Source organism: Cuculus canorus, chromosome 1, assembly GCF_017976375.1.
Source record: "Cuculus canorus isolate bCucCan1 chromosome 1, bCucCan1.pri, whole genome shotgun sequence".
NCBI classification, from domain to species: Eukaryota; Metazoa; Chordata; class Aves; order Cuculiformes; family Cuculidae; genus Cuculus; species Cuculus canorus.
This window is the reverse complement of record NC_071401.1, coordinates 15353371-15378963: the sequence shown is the minus strand read 5'-3', so window position 1 is coordinate 15378963 and position 25593 is coordinate 15353371. Positions and strand designations below refer to the sequence as shown.

The 25593-nt window shown below is 43.6% G+C and overlaps 1 protein-coding gene across 3 annotated transcripts in view; it reads right to left on the bottom strand.

Moving 5' to 3' along the window:
- Positions 1-20250, bottom strand: part of RAB6A (RAB6A, member RAS oncogene family) — a 66358-nt gene extending 46108 nt beyond the window's left edge. The window contains exon 1 of one of the 3 annotated variants that reach the window (XM_054049838.1): positions 19947-20250. In XM_054049838.1, coding sequence (XP_053905813.1) covers positions 19947-20016 — 70 coding nt within the window. In that variant the 5' untranslated portion in view covers positions 20017-20250. The remainder of the gene's footprint in view (positions 1-19946) is intronic. The other 2 variants (XM_009566406.2, XM_009566408.2) reach the window with 2 other exon arrangements.
- Positions 20251-25593: the final 5343 nt, after the last annotated feature.

Genomic DNA, 25593 nt, shown 5'->3' with positions numbered 1-25593 from the left:
GAAAAAAAAGTTTAGTTAATTTAAGTCACCTTTTCATTTCAAAGACTGCTGCACAGTCTCTTCTAATTTACCAAGAATGAAGAAAAAAAAAACCAGCATTTTCAGCCTCACCAACATATTGTTCACTATGGTCTGCAGATAATAAGTTTTCCTTCTTATTTTACATAGTTTAAGCTTTTAAAAACAAGTTGCCAATCAGGCTGAAAATATTCACCAAAGGACATTGTTTTAACTGTTCAGGAAATGCCTCAGAAGCAAGGTTCTCTGTGTCCCAAGGATCTTATCATCAAGTTTGGATTACCATGAAGTTAAGTAAGAAGAAAGACTCAGTAGTAAGGACGTCCACGCGATCACAGTCTCTATTCAAAACTTCTCAGCAGCAAGGCACAGCAAGCAGAAGGAGGAGCTCTCAGCTGTAGGTCAACATAAGGAAGAGAGTTTCAGGTGAACCTACCGACCCACTCAGCTGGCAAGGAAGAGGTAAGTATAGATGGGAAAGCAGAAAACATCCCATGCAGGAGATGTTCCTGGAAAGCTCCTCATCCATTTCAGAGGCAACGGTTTGTTAGTTGAGTTTTTCTAAAGGTGCTGAACAGCAACAATAGTTCTTGCTAACGCATGTCTTCTGGACTCCTCACTCTATTTTTCAAAGCTGGATTTCACTCCACAGATGGAGAATTATTCCAATATCAAACTACACAACCACCTCCAATGTTAAAGTTATATTTGTATGTACAGTTCCACGGAAAAAAACACATTAAAACAGATTTGAGGGGCAGGGGTGTTGGGAGGATGATGGGAACAGCAAGGATGAGGACTAGTACTAGATTTTGGATAGTTAAGTCCTCTTCACTCCAGCTGCAGTTTAGTTGGGAATGGTTTCAGCCTTCCCCTGAGCTAGAGGATTTTCAAGATTGAGCTTAAAAATCAGAGAATGAATAATCTCCTTATGAAAGACTCCGCACTTACTAGGGTTCTAGGTAGACCCTCTGAAAAAAGTGTAAATGAATTTTATATTCTCAGTGGTCAATGACTTGAGTAAACTCAAGCTCTAAAAATGACACTCAGGTGCCCAGGCAAAATATAGCAGAGGACTCATACTACAGAGCTGTTCCTCTGGGCTCCAATTCAAGCGCCCTCAAAGGGGTAAGGGCTAAGCTGAAGCTGGGTAGTGGTTCAACAGGTCAGAAGAGATGACATTTAGTATTTGCTTTTTTACCAAAATATCTTGTTTAGTTATTACTCCGACAGCCTCTGGCTAAACAGTTCCTTAGGACAAAGAATCAATTTTGGATTGTGGTGTTCAGGTTGCAGTTTCAGAGTAACTGTACATAACTTTGTTCCAGTTCACTCAATGGTAGAAAACACAGCTTTGCTGTGAGCACATTCAAACAAATTAAATGCTTTTAGAGACACCTCAATCTCACAGCATCTTCGGTGCACGCAGAAATGACATTACATTCACACTTTATAAGGTGTTCAGAGTACAAGCAAATTAAAAAAAAAATAAAAAGGGGATTTTTTTTATTATACTTTTTATTATACTTTACAGACAATTTTTCCTCCCTGGATTTCTTTTATGCATTAGTGCTATACAAAATTTCAGTTAGAATTGCAGTTCCACTTTATGCATATTTTTACAGTGTAAACACACTAGCACACACTGCAAATGCTACAATTTCAACTTTGCCATAAAGTTTTACCCCTTGGGTCAGGTTGTTCTAAAAAGACCTCTTATAAATTTATACTGCCAAGCATTTTAGTGAAGCAACAAATTTATTATTGAAGCATATACTATATACTGAACACTAAGTCACTTCTGGCCTAACCAACAGTTTCTGAGCTAGATTCACAGTATAAAGCCAAAAGAAGGAAAGTTTGGTCCATTAAATATTTACTCTGCCTTTCAATTTAACCACGTTTGTTTATTAGCTGGTTCATATTGCTTTTATTATTTCAACTGCTTTAATGGCCTCCTTGCCTCTTGCACAAAAATGTGAAGCTATCAAGTTTAAAAGACCAATATTTAGGTTCTATTATTGTCATGCAAGGGTGGCTCAATATTCACTTTATATGTGATGGCAGTTAAAGCCTATGGGGATAAATCCACTTTTTGAAGCACATCCTACATATAAGGCTATATCATTTAGATGCCCCACTAAAAACAAGTGCAGCACTGAGCAAAAATCCACAAGGAGACATTAATTAATCTTTCATAATATCCAATTTTTACATCCCAGTATTTTATTTTTAAATACCCAATTACACACTTGTAAAAGACTTGGAAGATCTAAAATGCTACATACACAGATGAAAAGTAATTAAGCCACTCTGGACAGACATTATATTGGAACTGCAGATCTGCTCTTTAAGGAGTTGCAGTCATGAGGGCATACCAAACTTCCTCGTTAGAAATCTCTTCAACCAGCATTTACTGACAGTGAAAGTCAATGAATGCGATTTAACCGATTCAACGTTCGTTGAAAGTCTTGATGAGGTGTTCAGCTGCTTTAGGTAACTGCGTTGATTAACCAGGTGTGAAGTTTTAATTCAGTCAATTAATAAAGTTAATATAATGGTTATCATATTTTTCTCAAGAAATCGACAAAAATCTTATGAAAGGCAAAATTAAAGAGGGAAATTGGGATGAAGTTCAATAATCATTGCCAAGAAACTAGGCGCAATGGGCATAAACTGGAGAGGGGCAGATTTAGACTAGACATCAGGACGAATTTCTTCACCATGAGAGTGGTGAGACACTGGCACAGGTTGCCCAGGGAAGCTGGGGATGCCTCATCCCTGGAGGTGTTCAAGGCCAGGTTGGATGGGCCTTGGGCAGCCTGATCTAGTGGGAGGTGTCCCTGCCCATGGCAGGAGCGTTGGAACTAGATGATCTTTAAGGTCCCTTCCAACCCAAACTATTCTATGCTTCTATAAAATATCTTAGCTTTAGCTTTCAGATCTATTAAAACAAAACAGAATCTTCTCCCATTCAGGAGCATCCCCAAATCAATGTGATGATTCAAGCACTTCACTGAACAGGTCAATGACAGAGTTCTGCCAAGTTTCCTACTTTAACAGATACTACAAAAAAGTGAAGCCATTACAGGCACACCAGAAGAAAACCGAATTCTCTCTGCATGTTTTATTATCACACCAAAAAATTGATTTTTTTTTAAGGTCCCCATACCTCAACACTGCATAAGCATTAATATAACCTGAGTCTTCATAAAAATCTCCAGGTTTCACTTCAAGCATGACACTCAACTGAACTCTACGCTGGTGGCTGTATTATAAATTTTCAACGAAGAAAAAGAGATTTCCAAATTGTTAGACATCAAAAATAAAAACTACAATATGCCAATATTATTCATAATACTGTCCATAAAGCTAACTATTTTCAGTCCAGTTCAGCAGCTGGCACACCTGAACAATCGTTGCAACAAAGACAACCCAGAACACTCCAACTCCTGTCACTTCACTTGGAGCAGTCAAGTTTTAACCTTCTGCTTCTTGTTTTTCCTTCTAGTTTGAGCTGTTATACTCCCCACTTGAGTGCATAACCGGATAGGACGTGAAGTGCTGTGGCACACAAAGCTGCTAATACAAGGAGACACCTCATTCCCTGGTCCAAGTAATCTATACGTCATCTTGAAGATGAAAACATAAGTTCATTTACTCGACATTAGTAACAGAACAGCACAACCTTTGGGAACGCTCCTGAACTGTAAAGATTTCATGGCAAAACTTATTTGGGAGAAAAAGTATAACTGCTGTCCAAGGTTCATAAAATAGTGCAAATAACTTTATCAATGTTCTTAAGGGTCTGTAAAGAAATTTATAGACTAAACTATTTAGCCTTTCTTTACAAAGAAACCATATTTTCAGTTTTTCTTTATGCTTATGAACTATCCAGGCAAACTGGCTCCAGCAATAACACAGGAACTGAATCGCAAGACGCAAAGGCTTTGACTGATCTGTCTGGAGAGAGTTCCACAGAAAGTATATAATTAAATACTGCAAACACGACAACACAAAATGCCTCTTCTTAAAAACATCTCAGTAGTGGCTAATTACCTCATTATAAGAGGTGTTTTTAACTACAAACACCAAGACAGACTGTATTTAGAAACGGCAAATATATTGGAAATTGAATGCCATGAATAAAAACCAAGAAGAGCTCGGTGGAAGGAAAGTGTTTCAAACTTCTGGACATCTCCATAATATCAAAAGGGGTCTTGTGATAATGCTAATTTAACCTTTTAATTGGTATTCTGTGCTCATACAAAATGGAAGAGAGGAATCCAAGTGGTTCAGCTTCCATTCAGAACAGTTCCAGTAATCGATCTCAGGGCAAAATGAGAAACAGGATTGTCCATGTGGCCCATGGCAAGCCTCAGACTTCTCCCCAGACAGAAGAAGTGCGTTCCTCTCCTGGAACAATTGAGAAAAGGGAAAGAAACCAGTTTTCATTAGCTAATTCTCATACATACAGGTCATACAGAAATTACAGGAGAGGTGAACTACTGCCTGCCCTCTTTGCATTCAGCTGAATCACACATATTAGTTCTAAACCACGGAACATCCCTCAACATTTCCTTCGCAGCTCTGAACCTCCACAAAATTCTGCCATGGTCAACGTGGAAGTAAACTGATAACTACAAGAATCAAATCAGTAAAAACGAGAAACCCTTAGGGAAAGGCACTAACCAGACAAACTAATCTAACAAAGGTGTCTTGTAAGCTAACAACAGATCACTTAACACATAATTCTTACCCATTTCACTTACTCTGATTAGGTGGCCTAACTGATATAAAACAGTAAGCTTATACTTTTTTTTTTTTTTAAGCATTTTTTCAGGAATTGTAGAGGGACTACTAGGACAATTCATCAAAAAGGTGTCTCAATTTCGCACCTTTAAGGACAATACACCTCCACAAAGGAATGTGATTTGACAAAGTGAATTGGAAGGATGCCCGCTTGTTAAGGAATTCTTGTTTTAAATCAGTAAAACAAATTAGCTTGATAGGAAACATCCTCCCAACACCTAGGCAAAGCACAGCAATTCGCTGCCCCCATTACAAAGGTAGGTAAGTAGGGGCAAAATTCACCCACACTCATGCAAATACCCAGTATTGGATTATATCCAAGCTAGTCACCCAAGGTTCCCATTGTCACCACTGGCATCCCTTTTACTAAAGATTAATATGGTTCATGAATACCTTGACTAGAAAGCTATCTCAACCATACAAACAGCTGGGTCACAGTGCCAGTCATGAAAGCTCTAACAGAGAAAAGAGTACAGAGTTAGACAACGAGACCTCAGGATTCTTACTATACCTTTTCTAAAATACATAGCATAAATGGATCCCGGTCTTCACAGCAAGACACGACCCCTATAAATCTAAACGTCATCCTTCCTGCTTACAAGCTGATTAAAGCACCTCCAGAAGTGCTAATTCAGCATAAGCTTTCCATATTGTTTTTTCTATACATTTAAAATGATTCATCAGCTACCTTGCATTCTCAGTTCCAAATACAGTCAGTACAGGATCTGACTAGATCTGGCTCTTTTTTGTAATGGGCAACTACTGCTCTCCTCTGTTTTAAATATCTATACAGCCTTCTACACCTTTCGAAGAGGAGTTCCAGCACCCTAATAAAAAAGGCCAATATTCTTCTCTCCTCTATTCAAAATACCCATACTACAGAAATCTCAGCTTCTGGCCTCATAAAGCAAACTAGACAAGAATCTCAATGAAGCCTATAACGAAGAGCACAATACATACTTGTAGAGTATTATCTCTGTCAGCAAAGATAACCATGTGGATTATTAATTTCTGTAAAGTGTTACTAAAAGGGTTCCAATGTAATTTCTGCCTGAATAGCTGGAAAAATTCAGTGCACTGCAATTTCACTTCTTACACTTACAAGGTATAAAGGGATATTGCATATAACTTCATACGCAAGAGCCACACAAAAGCATTTTCTCTCTCTAAACAGCAATTTTATTTCATTTTTTCAGCATCCACAAGTTTCCTTGAGCTTTGTAAGTCTTTCCCTTTAAAGCTCACCTATAAACTCCTTCCTGGTCATCCAAAGTTGGCCTCTTCCTCACACCTCAATGCTGTACAGTCACTGGTGGCATAAATGTGTCTCCACCCTCTGCCATCCAGAGGCCTGTATGCCACCATGGCTAGCTCTTACCCTTGGATGAACAACAACAAATGCATCTGTTCTGGCTTCACTATCTTCACTTAAACAGCCAGATTCACTGCTGTGATAGGAATAATCCGAATTCTCCAAAACTAGCTCACCTGTCTCTTCTCTATCCTACTCCTTTTGGTGAAATCATGAGAAAGAAGTCATATCAAGGTTCAACAAGGCCAAGTGCAAGGTCCTACACCTGGGTTAGGGCAATCCCCAATTTCAGTACAGGGTGGGGGATGATGTGCTGCCCTGCAGAGAAGGACTTGAGGGTGCTGGTTGACAAGAAGCTCTACATGAGCCGGCCATGTCTGCTCACAGCCCAGAAGGCCAACTGTATCCTGGGCTGCATCAAAAGAATCATGGCCAGCAGGTCACGTGTACTGTGTCCAGTTCTGGAATCCTCAACATAAGAATGAGATGGAGCTGTTGGAACGGGTCCAGAGGAGGCTACAAAGATGATCAGAGGGCTGGAGCACATTCCATACAAGGACAGGCTGAAAGAGTTGAGCTTGTTCAGCCTGGAGAAGAGAAGGCTTTATAGGGACCTTCCAGTACCCAAAAGGGTCTATGGGAAAGCTGGGGAGGGACTGTTCACAAAGGCTTGTAGTGACATGACATGGGGGAATGGCTACAAACTGGAGAGGGGTAGATATAGACTAGACATTAGGAAGAATTTCTTCACCATGAGAGTGGTGAGACACTGACACAGGTTGCCCAGGGAAGCTGGGGATGCCCCATCCCTGGGGGTGTTCAAGGCCAGTCTGGATGGGGCCTTGGGCAACCTGATCTAGTGGGAGGTACCCCTGCCCACGGCAGGGGGGTTGGAACTAGATGATCTTTAAGGTCCCTTTGAACACAAACTATTCTATGATTCTATATTTGTGCAAAGAAAAGCAGATGAATGTACCTCTTTGACCTTAGTTTTTCTTGTAATATTTGAGTATCTGAAGTCCAGTTTCTCGCCTTTTCCTACAGATGATGCCTTCCTGTTCTCTGTAGTCACTAAGAAATACAGCATTAGAAGATCTGTCTCAACTGCACCTGTCATTCTGCTTGAACATTCCCTATCCTTGTCCTTTCTCCCTAACCCACAAGGCTTCATTAGGATTCTTTAGAGCCTTACACCATACTTCCACAATGCCTAGGCACAGCTGGATCCCCTCCTAGTACATCTTTTGATTTACAGTGCTAGTAGTTCAGGTAGGTAAGTTCTTCAGCCTAATGGCAAGCTGGGCAAATACGGATGCTACCATTCTTCCTACCAAGAGCTGTTTATGTAAATAGGAAGCTTGACATAAAAATCCTGGTCAATGTTAAAAAGCATACAGCCTTTAACAGAGTCCACTATAGGATTCTGAGCATTTATCTTCCAATTTCCTCTCTAAAGAAGCACGCAAATTACAATCTCTGTCTTTCTCCTCTGTTTCCATGTACTCTTCTCTTACTCCATGTTAAATATTACTTGCATAATAATGAATTAAATTCAGATAAATAAAAAAAATGTATTATAAGATCCAACCAACACCAGATTGGTAGAGAAAACTAGATACAAACCCATGCAGTGGATTGCACTGGTGAGTGAGAAGACAGTCCAGATTAAGTCTGTCTCACAGGAGAAATTCCTCCTTCACGGTATTACAGCATTCAACATGCAAGACTTTCCAAAGCTGCTGAAGGTAATGTTAAGATGGCAATATCCTCCGGCAGAGAACAGCTGCAGAAGGGAGGAGGTAGCGGGTGGCCACCTGAGTATACATTTCTGGAGTGAAACATTCATGGTTTCTACTCTTTTCAGCACTAAACATTATTCTGATGCAAGCTAAGCCAGCAGATGCTATCATCTTGCTCAGGGAATCCAGTCATCATTCCCCTGTACCACATGCTGAATGGAGCCCTTAAAACAAGCTATAACTGTCTTCCTAAATATGTTTTGCCCTTGAAAGCACAACAAGCAATGCTAAGTCAGCCTTTTCAAACGATGAATTAGAGAAGTTTCAGGAGACCTATTAAAATGCTAGGGATTACTACCAGCTTCCCCTCCCTCCCTTCTTCAACCAAATGAAGCTTTGCCTAACCTTTCCTCAGCACTATTATCCACCCGGCAACACAAGCTAATACATCCTTCTCTCCCCTATCCTACACTGTGCCAAAAAAAATATCTGCCCTCTCACACTGTGGATTTTTGTTTCCACTGGAGGAGGAGAAAAATGGAAAAGAAGAGAGCTCCATATAGTCTCCTCCTCAATGCCTCCATCATATTCCCAGAACCTACCATCTTCTGGGCAGCTCTGAAAGGACTAAGACTTGACCTTTACTCTTTCCACAAAAGACTTGCAGAACAGCTTCCACAAAAGCTCCCTTTTCTCAAACTCATTCTTCAGGTAGAAACACAGGTGAGTATCGCTTCAGAACAAAGCTCCAACAAGATCTTAAAATAGTCCAGATTTAAGGTTGAAGCAGCCTGGCTTCTAAGGAGGCAGCTTGTAAGGAAAAGAAAAGCAGAGAGTACATTCTGTGTGCTTTCATTACGGACACCTCTCCACAAAGCACAGCACGAATTCAGTCAGCATCTGCTGATCTAGGTTGACAAGTACATCTGTGGAGAACACCTGGGGACTGCTGCAAAAATAACCGATGTACACAATCTTCTGCACAACAATACACATGGGTTAGCCTACATGATGCAACTCCACAGCAATACACAAGGAAAATAGCTGGTATCAAAATAGAGTAGAATATATCTACGAATCTGCATTACAATAGCAGCACAGGACCCTGGTTTTCAGTATCCAAAAACCCAACCACAATTAATTTTTTTAGCAACAGAAACCAAAAAAGCATGCAGACCTTGAGAACAGCACTGTTTTAACACTGCGCACTCTGGTCTGCTCAGACCCTCGCATGAGTCCAGGCAACACATGGTTACAAATACCTTGCTTTAAAAATTCAAGCTAAGTATCTAGACGTCACACTACCCATTTCTTCTTCACAACCCTGCTCCCAAGCTGTGCCAGCTCTTCTCCTGGATCCTTGACACTCCCACTGCCTGCTCCACCAGCACTGCAAATTCAGAACTTCAAACTCAAGTATGTTAATCTGGCAAACTAAGAAATATTAATCCTGCACAAAATTCTCAGATTTTCAATATGCAGGCCTCTACAGGCTTCCTAACTGACACCTCTCTGTAGGGAGCTTAAGCCAGCTGACAATAAACTTGTCCTTCCCAGTCGTGTTTCATAAATGCCTTGGAAAGAGGCCATAGAGCCTGAGGGGTCTGCAGACCCAAGGTTTAATATTCATCCAGAAGAAGTTAAAAGAAAGAAAGGAAAACTTAGGCTTTAAAAGATATGCAAATCCTTCCAAACAGTCAATAGAATTTTTCTTTTATTTTCACCTTTCTAGAATAAGATCCGTGGGGTTCAACTATAGGAAAAAAATAAAGTGTTCGTATAAGGAATTTGGTTTGGGAAAGGAAATTCTTTAGAGAAGAATTATCTACGCTTCAGCTGAGTTATGATATTTTGAAGTAAATATTCTCCTCCAGCAGTATTTTCCAGAGGAACAATCCCTTCCTATACGAACATATATTGTTTAAGTTTTTTAACTATAATATTTACTCTCCAAGATACACAGAAAAGACTCTTTCCTAACTTCAGCAATTCCTTGTATAAAAGTGCACGGAATGTAACTTTGGGACTTCAGGCTGTCACACCTACAAAACCAGCTTTCAGTGTGTCGCAGGGTTCTTTAAGGACCTCAAAGACAGGTGACCAAACAGGTCACGTTTGTTTGCCAGTAAAGTGCATAAAAGAGCTGCCACCAAGTACAGTGAATACTACACAACAGCTGGTTGCCATCTTCTTCCACTGTGCAGCTGTTGGTGGCAGTGGGGAAATCAACTACTGAAATGAAAGCAGCATGAAGATGCAGTGTAAAAGCAGATTCTTGAGTCAGATATTTCAGGCAAGCATTTAAGAGGAGTCAAACTGGGGAAAATGCACGGAGCTGTTTTGAAACTCCTTAAAAACAGTTCATGTAGCATCCTTCTTCCCTCCCTCCACTTTCCGCATGATAAAGCTGGAAAGCCTCTGCTCCTTCCTGAGATCAAGGCTCCAGAGACACTCCCAGCTCAGGGCACACAACTCCTCCACCTTCCAAGGACACAGTTCTGACTCATGACATGCTGGAAACAAACTTCAATTCAATCTGGAACCAAGCAGGCAAAGCCAGTTCTCGAGTCTTTGACTCATTCTTAGCCGTGCAAGTCTCACACAGACTACAACAACCATTTAAAACACCATTCACACAATTCTATAGGAGAATTTTTCTCTAGCTGTTAGGACTTACTGGAGGGAACGCATGTAGTATAGCACAAGGTTCCTCTTGAGTTTACTATACATTCTGCAGTTTTATGACTGGGGAAAAACCCAGCAGTATTCCAGAGAAGACATATATATGTACAACTCTTGTATTTTTAAGCGAAATTGTAGAATTGCTAAGGTGAAGACTGTATTAACTGTAAATTACTTGCACAGCCATGCAACCAGTCCACCAAGTCTACCGATACAAACAAACCAACCGACCAGCCCTTTGCACTCCTCAGTGGGGAAAGGGAAACTAATATAACACCAAACCCACAGATGATTACAAGACTGGGATGCTTTCACTGGGAAAAGCTTTTTTCAAGTCTAATATTACACTACAGCACCCAAACAAAGAGGTAAATTTTATGGGACACAAGCAAGGACTGACATTAAGAGGCATCTTGCAAGGCTGAGAAGGAATTCCAAAAACCTGAACGAGCATGTGGGTCTGGAAACAAGCACCTGGAAGAGACTCATCCTGTGAAAACTTCTGCAAGGTATTCCGAGGTCAGGAAGAAATGGGGAAAAAAAAAAAGCTCAGGATTTCCTTGAGATGGCACACCAAACTCAAACCTTTCAGCCATTTTAATTGGAGCCTCCTCCTGCTGTGTTCAGCTGCTATGCTGAAAAATTCTCCTACAGCTTTATCCAGGCAAGCAGCAGAATCTCAGTTTCAGTAAAGCCATCCTAGCTTTCATGCAGACATGAGTGATTTTCAGCCATTTTGAGCGAGGCAAGAACACAATACTCAAAAACTGCTTCAACAGCAAATCAGGGGAAGGGGAATAAAAAAAAAAAATCAGGCAATATAGTCAAGACAAATAAGGCAGCAAGTGTTTAGTGTGGGGACCTGTCTACTGCTGCGTAGTAAAGTCAAGACGAGGTCAGAACTTACTCTGAAAGAGAAGACACTGCAGCACACTGTTTCACTGCCAATTAATTCTGTTGTACATGAAAGCTAAATCCTGTTCTTCTACGTTCACAGCACTGACTGTATCCATCAGGAAACATTACCTGCAGATTTGGTTGCTTTTCCAAAAGTGAGTGTTCTCCACTTACCTGCATTTCTAATTGAATGCTCTCCATCCTGGCTCTGAGCTCATGCTGCTCTCACCAAGATTTATCGATCTCTGTGTGCACGTTATGCTTTTGCTTGCGGCACTTGCAATAAATTTTGTTCTCTCCATTTTCTCTACCACCTCAGACATCCATGGGTGATTCAATCACCCATCTAGTTCAGATTCCTCTGCTAAGCTTTCTTTCTGTCAGGCCATTAAAAAAATATCCTCCCATCTCTGACAAGTACGGTTTCTCACAGCCATTTCTGTGCTGGCAGAAGAGGACAGAGCCAGTAATGAGTATTTTCTACTCCCAGAGCAGGCAACGTCTTCATTAAAACAAACGAAGTGCCTGGACCTACGAGCTGCAGAGAAACACTTCTGTGCTCAGATTAATACAATGCTGCCTGCCTATTTCTGTGCAGGCAGCTTCAGAGTCTCTGCAGGGCTGGACTCTCGACCCATTAGCAGGAATTCACTCTCCCAACTCCAGCAGCAGCTACTTAAGACACCCTGGCAGAGATCAAACTGACAGGAATCTTGTCAATCCTCCATCAGCCATTGCTGGGAGCTTTGCTGGCGAGACTGCACCCTCCGAGGCCCCCTCTCCTTTTAGCTACCTATCTATCTTAGATTTAATTTCCCTTCCCTTTGGGCTGCACAAATCAAGAACATTAAGAAAATGAACTGGCTGTAACTCAAACCTAGACAGAGGCAAGTACAGGAAGCACAGCAGGAAGCATTTAGAGGAATGGAATAAACTGTCCTCAGCATTAATTACAAAAATGTTGGAGTGGGGTTTTTCGTTGTTTGTTTTTGCTGCAGCAACTGACAACTGCTCTCCTACAGACAAATAATTAAAAAACTTAGCAGTATAATGACATTCATTTACACAGACACACACATTAATAGTACTGAGGTTTAAACGGTCAAAATTCAAGACATAAAAGAGACCAAGTGAAAGTTAAGAACATTTTCTCATTAGCAGGTCTACCCACACCTCCCACTGACAGAGATGGTTCTGGTCATGTCTGAAGACAAAATAGCTACCTGCTCATCAGTATTGCTCCAATATTTCTTCCCAACTCTCTCACTTACGGGCAAATATGCTCTACATTGAAACCAAAGCCTTAATTCTGTGTGTTGATAACACCTACACATGTCTGGAGAAGAGAACACTGTGAGCCTACAAATCTCAGAATAGCTGTGTGGCATCTCCAGGGGGTACTGGCAGCTAGTCAAGCCATGGAAAGTCTTAAAAGTATGTCCCAACTCTGTACATCCAAATGGAAGTAACTACCATGGGCAGTATCAGTGTGCACCTGTACTCAGCCAGGCACCTGAACGCACAAAAAAAGCCAAGGTCAAGCAGGTTGCACTTGCAGAGTTACCAGAATCAAATGCAGCAGCGAGTAGCATTTCCAGCTCTGGTCATTGTGATGGGACTAAAGGAGGAAGCTAGAATGTGGACAAAAATTCCCTGAGAGAAGGAACTGATTCTTATCACTGTCTAGAGTCTCGAGGATTTAGTGTTTGGCTTTGTAAAAATGCTTTAAAAGTGGAACTTCAGGACATCACACAATGTATTCCTCAGCCTCCCTTGTGCACACTGTTAACTCTAACTAAACCAGTTAGTATCACACTGGGTAAGCCAGAAGTCCAAGAAATCTTTTCTAAGCATACAGTGGACTGGGCAACCATGCCCTGGCATTCTGGCACTGATTCATTGCTGTTCACAGCAGTCCCACAGAAAGAACGTGCTAACAGGGGGAAAAAAAAAAAAAAAAAAAGGAAAGTTACACCCTTGTTCTAAAAAGTCAAATTAAACAAATGACACTATTGTGCTGTGCAACTGAATAAGGACTTCCTTCCTCATTTGAAGATTGAACTCTGTTTGACAGACTCAACAGGAGGCAGCCAGAAGCAAGCAAGGGGCTAAAGAATTTGGAGGGACGCAAAAAAACAGGTGCACATGTCCAACAAGGGGACATTTCAGCAGCATGTTTTGTAATCACATCAAGTCACATATGACATCAGGAGGAGGAAGTCTTTCCACTTAATGCCCCAATTTTGATACTGCTTTACATTTAGAGTTGGTCATTTTCTTAAGCTGGTATTTTTTTACTGGTTGACAATCAATGAGAAGTGATTTACATCTCAGAAGGATCCCCACCACTGAGTAGGGCTTTTGCACTAAGTTTGATGTTTTCCAAACATAATGTACATTCCCACATACGCAAATTTATAGAACCAATACATAGTTCACCCGAATGAAAGGAATTTTTTTAGACTCAGTTTCATGTAACATTTGCTTCCCAGACTACCATTTTCCCTTTGTGATGCATTAAGCAGCACCTGAATAAGGGTTAGATACTACTGAAACACATAAGAGTAAGTTTCTGTTAACATTACTCAAATATTCCAAAATACAGTTAGTCCATCATGTTTTGAACATAAACAGAAAATATCTGATGTAAAGTAATTGATTCAATTGTTTGCTGTCCCTGGGTTCTTCAATATATTACAGACAGAAGAGTTTGGTTTATGCTGAAGGGGAAAACAAAGAATCCATTTAGCCTTTCAACTTTGTGAAAGCTCAGTAAATGAGTCAAGAAAACTGATCTGAAAAATTCTACTTTCACTGCCAGTCCATATTTTGACTGCAGTTTGTTTGTTGAAACACTTTTTTCAGTAACACTACTTCCATAAATAATTTATACTCATGTGTCAAACGCATATAATCAAAACTCTTATTATATCAGTTCATTTTCAAATACTGCTTTTAGTCTTCTATCCCACTTCATACCAGAAGAGATGCATCAGAACTCCGGTATTCTTTCAGAAGCATTCGTCTGTTACAAGCTAACCACTGTTACAGGACTTACAGGTGAGTTTTGGAGATTGTCTTGAATAACCTCGTTGTGTTCATACAGATGTGGTGAAATTAGATTTCTTCTGAACCACGTTTCAACACCTAGAGTTTTTATTTGCTTGGTTTGGTTCATCGGTTTTGGTTTTGTTTCTTCCTAATCAGTACTGTATACAACAGTTAATTTGATGGGCATGAATACAACAAATGCCTTTAAACACTTGGACTAAATTAGGAAGACAGCTACTTCCTCACAAAGAGATTACAGAAGGCGGATTTTTTTTAACGATCAGTGTAGCCAGGAAGAATAGCTGACAACTGTTGGCTCCAATAATTTCCAAATGCCAGGTATTCTGCAAAGGATGGCCTCAGATGAGGTTCCTCACCTTTCTTTCTGTTAGTCCCATTGATAACCTCAGCAAAAGCCATAGATATGAGCTCTGTAGAACCTGGATCACGTGCCAAGGAAGTGCCGAGTACCAAACACCAACAGCCACAGATATAAAATCCATTACTTTAAATCAAGGGATAAGAAGATCCTTTCCTTCCAAGCACACAAATTGTTTCTCAGATACAGACAGAAAAGCATACCAAAGTGCAGAAAGGTACAGCTATTCTTCCTTTGAAGAAAAGATCTGGCTCCTCCACAGGCTTCCACAAATAGACAGGGATCAAAAGGCACCATAAGAACAGGCACTAGAAAACATTTTGGTCTTTTTCTGCAAGTCTGATGTGCTTCTTCCAGACAGAGCTATAGGAAGAGCTATTTCAGACTGAGAACAGAAAGAATAGAAAGAACTGGGGTAATATTCACCCTCCAGCTGTACTCAAGAAAATGAGGTTCAAGAACTTGGCGAAAATGCTTGTAAGTCCAAATATCTGAACACCTGGCCACAGGAAAACCAAGACACAAGGAAATCAACAGGAGGGAAGTTCATAAGATTTAAATGACCAATGGTACAAGTCAATAGTGCTCTGGAGCTGGTAAAGCAGAGAATTGCTTAAAAAGAAGGGAGTTTTAAATTGCACAGGGATGCCAGTCTCTACAGACTAAACTCAGATTCATGTTACATATGAACCACCTGCAGTTCTCCAGTTATCCAATACAACACATCACACTGCTCAGCAGTGCCTGTACCAACATTATTATGCAACAATAGTTCATTAGCAGTTTCCAAACAGTTATATTCCTCAAGTTATACTGTACTCATCTTTTTTTTTTTCAAAGTTAAAAATCTCAGTTCCTGATAAAAAGCATTAACTGGTTCCAACGTTCTTTAAAATCTTATGCAATGCAGAAACACCAGCAGAAAGAGACAACAGGGACTTATTTTGCTTTCTGTACATATTAATGCCCTTCAGACTTGCTTGCCAATAAAAGCTGCAGCATAAACCCACATGACAAAAGAATATTTCTGTTGCGGTTCCCCAGCATTCAGTTCCACCTACTCAATCAAAAAATCAATGTATTAAGAAAGCAGAGGTGCTCATATGCAAGACAAAACTAAAGATGTTATTAATATTTGAATACATACCATATTTACTGCAAGCCACCTTAAAACAGGTGATGTGTACACTAACTGATGTGACCCTCAAATCAGAATTTCTTAAACTTGAGGCACTAGGACTGATGAAAATCACCTGATAAAACAAGATCAAAGGCAGTAAGCAGCATACTTGCCCCCCACGCCCCTCAATAGTTACATCTAATCCCTCGGCACAGAGCTCTCTGCCTTTTCAGTAAAGATTAGCATATTTAAAACTGCTAAACTCTGTATAATCTTCAATCATTGAGAAAAGTAATTGAATTAAGGAAAGCTCTGGTGAAGTTGCCTTCTTGCTAGCCACCCAATGTTATATCCTTGTAGTACAAGCTAAAAAAAAAATTAGAGAAAGAAAGAGAAGCTTCTTCTAGCTAGACAGGGATTATATTGCAGGCTCGTGATGAATCCACAGTCCATGCGGCAAGTACCAAGGCTCAGCTGGGGAGGGGCGTGGGGGACACAACCATATTGCTATTGAGAGGCAATGACTTGCATTAAACCCTGGAAGAAGCTGTGAGTGACCTGATGTCGTTTGGCCAACACACACCACCACTGACCCATGGACAGAGAGCTGCAGCGGTGTGTCAGCACCAGCTGCTCGAGGAGTTGGCGCAATAAAGGCAGCAAAGGCAGACAATATGAGTAACTGACAGCACGGACACGAAGATTTTGGGCATCAGGAAGCAAGAAAAAAGGCTTTAAAAAAATAATCAGCATCTCAGAATAGGAAAAAGAACCTGCAGCTAGTGACAAAAAGCTAGATTCTAGGAAGAATCACTGCAGTCCACACGAACACCTAGGTATACGGCACTGAACTCCCACAATATGGCTGAGGATACCAGCAAAAAAAAAAAAAAAAATCACAGGCTGCATTCACTGTGTAATCTCACTTTCAAACAAGAATAAAAGATCTAGAGACGCCTCCAGATGTCACACAGCAAAGATATTGCCTTCACTCACACAATCGCATGGAAAGGCTGTAGAGTCCACACAGAAATGAACTCCAGTTAGGATTTTTAGCCGTAACGTACATATTTATTTAAAAGACTGTGTATAGTCAGGAGAGAAGGTCTGGTATTAGTCAGCTTTGGTTGCTGAGGCAGCTAATCAACACCACAGCCCTTCATAACAATCCATTTGTCATTGTGAAGTCCCTCAATGTAAATGAAACAAGCATTCTGCCTCCCTACCAGCAGCAGGAGGATATCTTTAATGATGGCCTTCCAACAGGGCAGACAACCTTTTAGCTAAACAGGAAGCGAAGGCAGCATCCACTGCAACAGTTGTACAAAGATCTTCTCATTTATGAAAGCTACTATTTTAAAAACTTTATTTCTACATTTCCCTTAACCTTCAAAGAAAAAAATGACAAAGGGAGATATGCATTGAGCAAAGCCTACTCAAACACCCTTTGCAGCATCAGAGATGCTCTTGTAATTATCTTCATCACACAGAAGAACATTATTAGGGCATTTATTCTTCCAGGAGCCATTTGTAATGGGAGATATACACCCTTTGGCCAGTAAAAAAATTACACAAGATGACATCATGACAGCAGCATCTGAAGAGACTGAAGCTGAATTCAGAAAAGTCATTTCTCCATCACAGATGAGAATCATCTGAGCACCATTCTGAAGCATGCCCACGCTGCAGCACTCGTGGGCTGCAGGGACTGCAGGGACACACCAAGGCATCACCACATTTAACACTGAGTTCAGCACAGACCAGCCAGGGAGTCATCACCCAGGATCCAAGACAAAGGCAGGGCTGAAACCCACACCGCAGCTGCTAGCTGGGCCCTAACTAGCTAGATTCAAATCCACTTGAATATATCCAAAAGCCACAGTCACGACAGCAGTTGCAGTGCTATGTATATTTAGTTAGGAGTATTCACTGTGCTATACCCATAAAACCCCTTCTCTCCTCCCTAGATTTTATGCTATGAACAAGAATTATTTAAAAACTCTCAAGTATAAACACAGATGATTAGCTGAGAGGGAAGAAAATGCCACAGACTAGAGGAAGCAGATATCTGATGTTATGTCTGCTAGAACAGATAGACAAAAAAAATCCACGTGTAAGCTAAGAGCTGCCGAGATTTAAGATCTGTACCAGGCACTACAACCCTTCCATGAAGATACTCAAAAAGCTCCAGGAAATCGAAGCTCAGAGTAAATCAAGCCTAGCATTTTGCAAATGCATACCTAATACCCAAGATAGCCGTTTATCGGGCGGGGGGGGAAAGCACCTTCCGCACATTGATCCCTTTCCAAAATCCTCATAAAATGGCTGGCCAAATAGCACCTCACCAAGCAGATCAGGTGACTAAGCTCCCAAAAAAATACCCAAGTTGAACTTGTGCTCTCTGAATCCTTAATAAGAAGAGGAGCTGTTCCAACATCAAAAATATAGCATAATTAAAAAAAAAATATGAAAGGAACAGACTAAAGGAAACCATCAACGTACAGATAAATGTAATAGAGTCTTATCACCAAGCTTATCCACATATGAGTGAGGAAATGCCAAGATGTGTCATTTGGGAGAAAAAAAAAAAAAACAAAACAAAAATTAAGAGTATTTCATCATCTCCTACCGCACAGGGACCAAAGGTGGCAGGGAGCAAGGGAGCAAACACCCCACCCTGAGACAGAGAATATTCTGCACCTACTCATTATGTCAAAGATCGACCAGGATTACACAAAGGGTCCAACAAACGAGCATTTTTTTTTACAGAAAACTCTCCCAAGTGAGAGCTCGGAGATGCGGTTTGGGAGGAGGAGGCCTCTGCCAAGGGACGAGGGGATGGTGCTCGAGGAGGTTATTTTTATTCCAAAGGAAGGGAGGAAGATCTTGCTGGCTGAATTAAACATTTCAAGCGTCGGATCCGCTTTGCTGAGACACAATCCCATTGCTGAAATATGCAATATTTACACAGAAAACACCGGGGATTGAGAGTCCCACCCGGCAACGAGAAATCAGAGGGGCTGGGATCAAATGAATCAGCAACTGTTTCTGGCAAGGTGGATGTGGGGCTTGAGGTAGAAGCATGGCTGAGCCCCCCTCGGTCCCTCCTGGTCATCCCACATAGAGCAGTCCCAGGGCGTACCGGGACCCCCTTTTCCCCATAGCCGAGCACTAAGGGGGACACCCCTTTTCCCTCATAACTGAGCACCTGCAAGAAGACAAGGATCCCCTCTTCTCCCACAGTCGAGCACTGGGGAGGAGGATGGGGACCCCCTTCTCTCCACAGCTGAGCACTGAGGGGTCACACCCCATTTTCCTCCAAAGCCAATCACTGGGGGGAACCCCTTTTCCCCCACAGCCAATCACTGGGGGGGAACCCATTTTCCCCCACGGCCAATCATTTGAGGGGGAACCCCTTTTCCTCCATAGCCAATCACTTGGGGGGGAAAACAGGGACCCCTTTTTCTCCCATAATCAAGGACTGAGGTAGGAGAATGGAGACCCCTTTTACTCCCATAGCTGAGCACTGGGGAGGGGAGAAGACGGGGATCCCACTTTCCCCACAGCCAACCACTGGAGAAAACCCCTTTTCCCCCATCACCGAGCACTGCAGGGGTGCGATAGGGATCCCCTTTTCCCCATAGCCAAGGACTTGGGGGGGAGGGATGAGGACCTCCTTTTCCCCCATATCCAAGCACTGGGAGGAGGGGAATGAGGACCCCCTCCTCCCCCATAGCCAAGCACTGGGGGAGGGCTTTTCCCATAGCCAAGGACTGGGCGTAGATGGGGACCCCTTTTCCTCCTAACCGACCACCGGGGATACACATACATCCCTTTTCTCCCCTAACCGACCACTGGACACACATATTACCCGCCCCTTTTCCCCCACAGCCAAGCACTGAGGGGGGGGAGGATGTGGACCCCCTTTTCACTCACCGCTCTGTTCGCCCAGGAACACCAGCTTGAATTTCCGCAGCGGGTTCCCGAAGTCCCCGCCCGCCGACATCGTGGAGCCGCCGCCGCACCGCGCTCGCTCCGCTCCCCGCGGCGGCACCCGCTGCTCTGCGCTCCGCCAGCGGCAAGGGCTGCGGGCCGGGCTGGGCGAGGCGGTGGCGCCGCTGCCGCTCCCGTCGGGGCCGGGCTCCTTCCCCGGCGCAGCTCAGCTCGGCGCAGCACGGCACTGCTCCCCCCCGCCCCGCGCAGGCGCGCTCCCGCTCCTCCACCACACCGCGCCCCGCTCGGCTTCACCACGCTAGGCCCCGCCCCGCCCCGCGCACGCGCGCCCCACCCCACACTCACAGCTCCCACCCCTCGGCTCCGCCCGTTCGGCTCCGTCCCGCGCACGCGCCCTCCGATCCGCTCCGTTCCGGCCCCGCCAATCGGGGCTCGCCGTCTTGCGGGTCCGAGCTGTGGGGAAGGGGGTGGAGAGAGAGGTGTGTCCTCTGGAGCCTAACGATGACTGAGTGGGTGTCCTCAATGCTGGGGTGAAACCCTGCTCGCTGAAATCAGTGAGCTGCGAGGGAGGGATCACAAAAGCACAGAATGGTTTAGGTTGGAAGGGACCTTAAAGTCCAACCAGTTCCACCGCCTGCCATGAGCAGGGACACCTCCCAGCACACCAGACTGCTCAAGGTCCTACCAGACTGGCCTTGAATACCTCCAGGGATGGGGCAGCCACAACTTCCCCAGGCAACCTGTGCCAGTACCTTACCACCCTCATTGTGAAGAATTTCTTCCTAGTGTCTAACCTAAATCTTCCCCTCTCCAATTTAAAGCCATTCCCCCTTGTCCTATCACTCCATCCCCTAGTAAACAGTCCCTCACCAGCTTTCCTGTAGGTTCCCTTCAGGTACTGGAAGGTTGGTATAAGGTCCCCCCAGACCCTTCTCCAGGCTGAAGAAGCCCAACTCTTTCAGCCTGTCATCATATGGGAGGTGCTCCAGCCTTCTGACCATCCTTGTACCCCTCCTCTGGACCCATTCCAACAGCTCCATATCCTTCTTGGGGATCCCAAAGGTGTGAGGAACAAGCAAATTCTCTATGACCAAAGGCCTAATCCTGAACTGTTACACAGACCTTGACAGGTTTGAGAGGTGAGGCTGTGTGAACCTCATCAAGTTCAACAAGGGCAAGTGCAAGGTCCCGTCCTGCACCTGGGTCAGGGCAATTCCAAGCACAAATACAGGCTGGGCTGAGAATGGATTAAGAGCAGCTGTAAAGAGAAGGACTTGGGATTGCTAAGGGATGAGAAGCTTGACAAGAGCCAGCAATGTGCTCTGGCAGCCCAGAAAGCCAGCTGTATTCTGGGCTGCATCAAACATTTGGACATTAGGAAAAAATTCTTCACCAAAAGGGTTATCAATCGCTATAACAGACTGCCCAGAGAGCTGGTTGACTCACCATCCCTAGAGGTATTTAGAAGTACGTGAGGTGCTTAGCAATACGATTTAGTAGTGGGCAGGTACAGTTGGACTTGATGATCTCAAAGGTCTTTTCCAAACTAGTGATTCTATGATTCTGTGAAAAGCAGTGTGGCCAGAAGGTCAAGGGAGGAGACCTTTACTCTCCTCTTGTGACACCTCACCTGAAGAACTGCATTCAGTTCTGGACTTCTCAACACAGGAAGGACATGGATCTGCAAGAGCAGGTTCAGAGAAGGGCCACGAAGATGTACAGAGGGCTGGAGCACCTCCCCTGTGATGACAGGCTGAGAGAGTTGGGGTTGTTCAGCCTATAGAAGAGAAGGCTCGGGGAGACCTTATAGGGACCTTCCAGTATCTAAAGGGGGCCTACAGGAAAGCTGGGGAGGAACTCTTTATTAGTGAGTGCAGGAGCAGGATGAGGGGGAACAGTTTTAATCCAGAGGAGGGGAGATTTAGATTAATTATTAGGAAGAAGTATTTTACTGTGAGGGTGGTCAGACACCGGAACAGGTTGCCCAGAGAAGCAGTGGATGCCCCATCCCTGGAAGTGTTCAAGGCAAGGTTGGATGAGGCTTTGAGTAACTGGATCCAGTTGGAGGTGTCGCTGCCCATGGCAGGAGGTTTGGAACTGGATGATCTTTAAGCTCCCCGCCAACCCAAATCATCCTATGATTCCCCTCAGAGGAGCATCTCTTGAGGACCCTCAGCCATGGATGTCTTACAGCTGGGATATGTTTTCCAGTGTGGGCAATGATTTCTACTGTCATCCTTTTGTGGTGGCCAGAGCTGTCATTTGAAAATGGCCCAGTGCTCCCTCCCTGCCTGGTGGAGAAGCAAAAACTCCACCTGGGGGAAGCCCTCTCAATTAACTATTTTTTTGCACATTTCTCGCCATTTTGCTTGACTTGCCCCTCGAAGAGGCTCCCAGTTACATCCTGGCCCCTCCTGCTTCAACCTTGTCTTTGGGATGTCTCTTGTCTACACAGCCTTGCTCCCACCCATCCCACACTAGTGCAATCTCAACTGATCGATACTCCCTTGCTTGAACTTGAACAGAAAATGTGATTTTCAGAAGCACTCTCTCCCTGGGCTTCAGCTGGTGTTAGCATCACCTGCTGCTCCCAGGAATATCTCAGCTTGGCTGCCTGAAATGAGAACATGCTCAATGACAGAGCACTCTGGGGGCTGCAGCTCCTGCTCCATGGTTGTATTCGTGTTGATGTTGGTGCAAATCTCTTGCAAACCACTCAACAACGTCCAAATAATACTCCATGGGGTATTTTCCACCTGGAAAAAGGTAAGTCTTCCACCATTTTCCCATCTGGGAGATTGCCCCAGACTCTCTCTGCTCTGATGGTCAGGAAAATCATAGAATCACAGAATGGTTTGGTTTGGAAGGGACATTTAAGGTCATCTGGTTCAACTTCACTACCATAAGCAGAGATATCTTCAACTGTATCAGGTTGGTCAGAGCCCCATCCAATCTGACCCGGAATGTTTCCAGGGACTGGGTATTCTCAATTTCTCTGGGCAACCTGTGCCAATGTCTCACCACCCTCACAGTAAATAATTTCCTGCTTACATCTAGTCTGAATTCCCCCTCTTTTGGTTTAAAACCATTGCCCTTTGTCCTATCACTATCGGCCCTGCTAAAAAGTCTGTCCCCATCTTTCTTATGAAACTGCATCCATCACTCAGTTCCCCTAAATATGTTCAATAACAGTGAATTTTGCTCTCCTGTCCCTTCCCACATCTCAGCACCTTCCTCTCCAAGAGCTATGTCTCAGTACTGCATCTCTTCTGCTACAGGGACACCAAGCCCCAAGTCTTTGTCTCCTCTTTGAAAAAGATCATGGGTCAAAAATCACGTTATTCTATCTCAATGTGACTTGCTGCCCTGGATCTGTAAATGGTCCGTGTCGCCAAAGGGGCACAGGTGCTCAGCAGGGATTTGTTTGCAGGTAGGTGACCCTCAGCCATGAATGTCCTTTGTTCAGTGCCTCCAGCCATGGTCTCTGTGCTCTGTTTTTGCCTGGTGAATGGAAATGCTCATTGAACCTTCCTGCTCCAGGAATCTTTTTCTCAAACACAACCTCACTTCACCCACCACTTGCAATCCAGGTGCAGAAATAGATAGCACTTAGAAAACCAAAGGAGCTACCCTTTCTATTTTTGATAATTTCATTTTTACTCCCTCAAGACATTTAACTCCTTCCCCAAGGTTTGGGTTTGGATTTTTTTCCCAGGCCTTGAACTGTCACTGAAACAAAAGAGAAATATCTTTAACAATGTGATTAAATTGAAAAAAGTTTTAGCAAAGATTTGAGCAGGAGCTCACGTTCAGCTTTCCACCCCGCATTTAGGAGTGCTTCCTCCTTGCTGCAACACTGGTTGCCTGTCTGCTCTCCTACACCATGGTGAAAAGGAATCCAGACTGGCCGAGACCTGACTTAAAGAATTCCAACATCATCGTAAATACATACCTTATCCTCATTACATGTTAGTATGGATTCAGGGATCTCTCCTGCTGATTCCAAGGAAAACAAGGACTCTCTACCATGGAGAAGTCTTTACTGTTAGTAACAACTATTTTTATCACAGAAGCTCTGCTCAGGCTCAGCATCTTCACGCTGGGTGAAGGAAACACTTCTGCACCACCTGCCAAAGAGCTTTCAGCTGAGGGCCTGGCAGGGGATATGGATGAGGCTTTCAAGATAAAGTGATTGAGGGACCTGCCTCCACTCGCTAAAGCCAGGAAAACATCTTGCTGACTCCCACGGGCCTTAGGCATGGTCCTAAGAAGCACTGCAGAAGGCAGAAGAGCAGACATGTACATCAGAGGTTTTCTTCTAAGCTGTATTTAAACACGCTTTGTTTAGTTTTGTAATCAGACAAGTCCAAAAAAAAAGTGAGGACTTGCAGGCGCTGGATCTCAACTCTCCTAGAAGCACTTTGCTCCTCTGGACACCAGGATAGAGAGCAGATTGAGGGCAGGGGGCGACAACAGCCGCGTATGTAGATTGCAAACCACTCGAGCATCACCTCTGCCAGCACTTGTGTTGTGCACCACGCTGGGTCATTGACAAAGCACATCCAGCAACGCAGCAGGGACAGAATCTGCAGTGAAGCAGAAGAGGACGGATGAAACAACCCCTCCAGCAATGCCTGACCCTCTCAGCAGCCAAGGGAGCCTTGAGAGGAAGAAAAATTTCCTGGTTTTTTTTTTTAGCGCAGTACAGAAAAGGAAAGGTTTGGGTTTCTGCAACTGAGGCAGGGAAGCAACAAAGCAACACCTTTGCTCCTTTTTCTAAATGTCACAAAAAGACAGGCTGCGCTCCTGCAAACGGGGACTCAGTTACATGGCTGTGAAACAATTCATTAGTCAAAGAACAGCATGGTGGGGACTGGCGGCTGGGACCTGAAGCCGAGGCATATTCCAGCTGGAAAAAAGGTCCAGATTTTTAACAGGGAGGGTGTTCAGCCACCAGCACAAGCTGCCAAGAGCAATGCTATCTTTGTATCCAGGGAATATCAAGAGCAGCAGCCTTTATGAGAAAGATGCTTTCATCGCAACAGGAGGGATCTGCTTCCATACAGCTGTAAGTCAGTGGAAATCTGTAGGCTGCAACGTGAAGGAGAGCCAATTACATGACTTAACAGTCCCTTTTGGCCTTAAAATGTATCCATCTATGATAGATGTCAGAGAAGCTCTGACACGAAGATAGGGACTCATTTTTCACTGACACATGTAGGAGGACAATAATGGTCATTAGGAGGGGGATTCCTGCAATATGTTTAGCCCCAAACTTGGTCTGAGGCAATGGTCACTCTTCAGTCACATTTTGTGTGTGGCCTAAAGATAAATCCCCATGGAGAGGCAGAAGGAATTAGGAGCATAGCTCCCCCCCATAAGCACACAGCTTTTGAGGAATTAATGGTCTTAATTGTGGTGCCTGTCACAGCCTGCCCGCACCCCCCCCCCCCCTCAAAGTCAGGATGAGCCAGTTCCCCTCCAGTGACAGCAGCCTCTCCTCAAGTATGGAATTTCCTCCAGGGCTCCAAAGTTCATGGAAGTAGAAACCTGGCTTTCCTGGAACATGAGTGCTGATCTTAACACAGCTCAAACTCTCACAGTGCTCCTTGCTTGAAGTGCCCTGGAG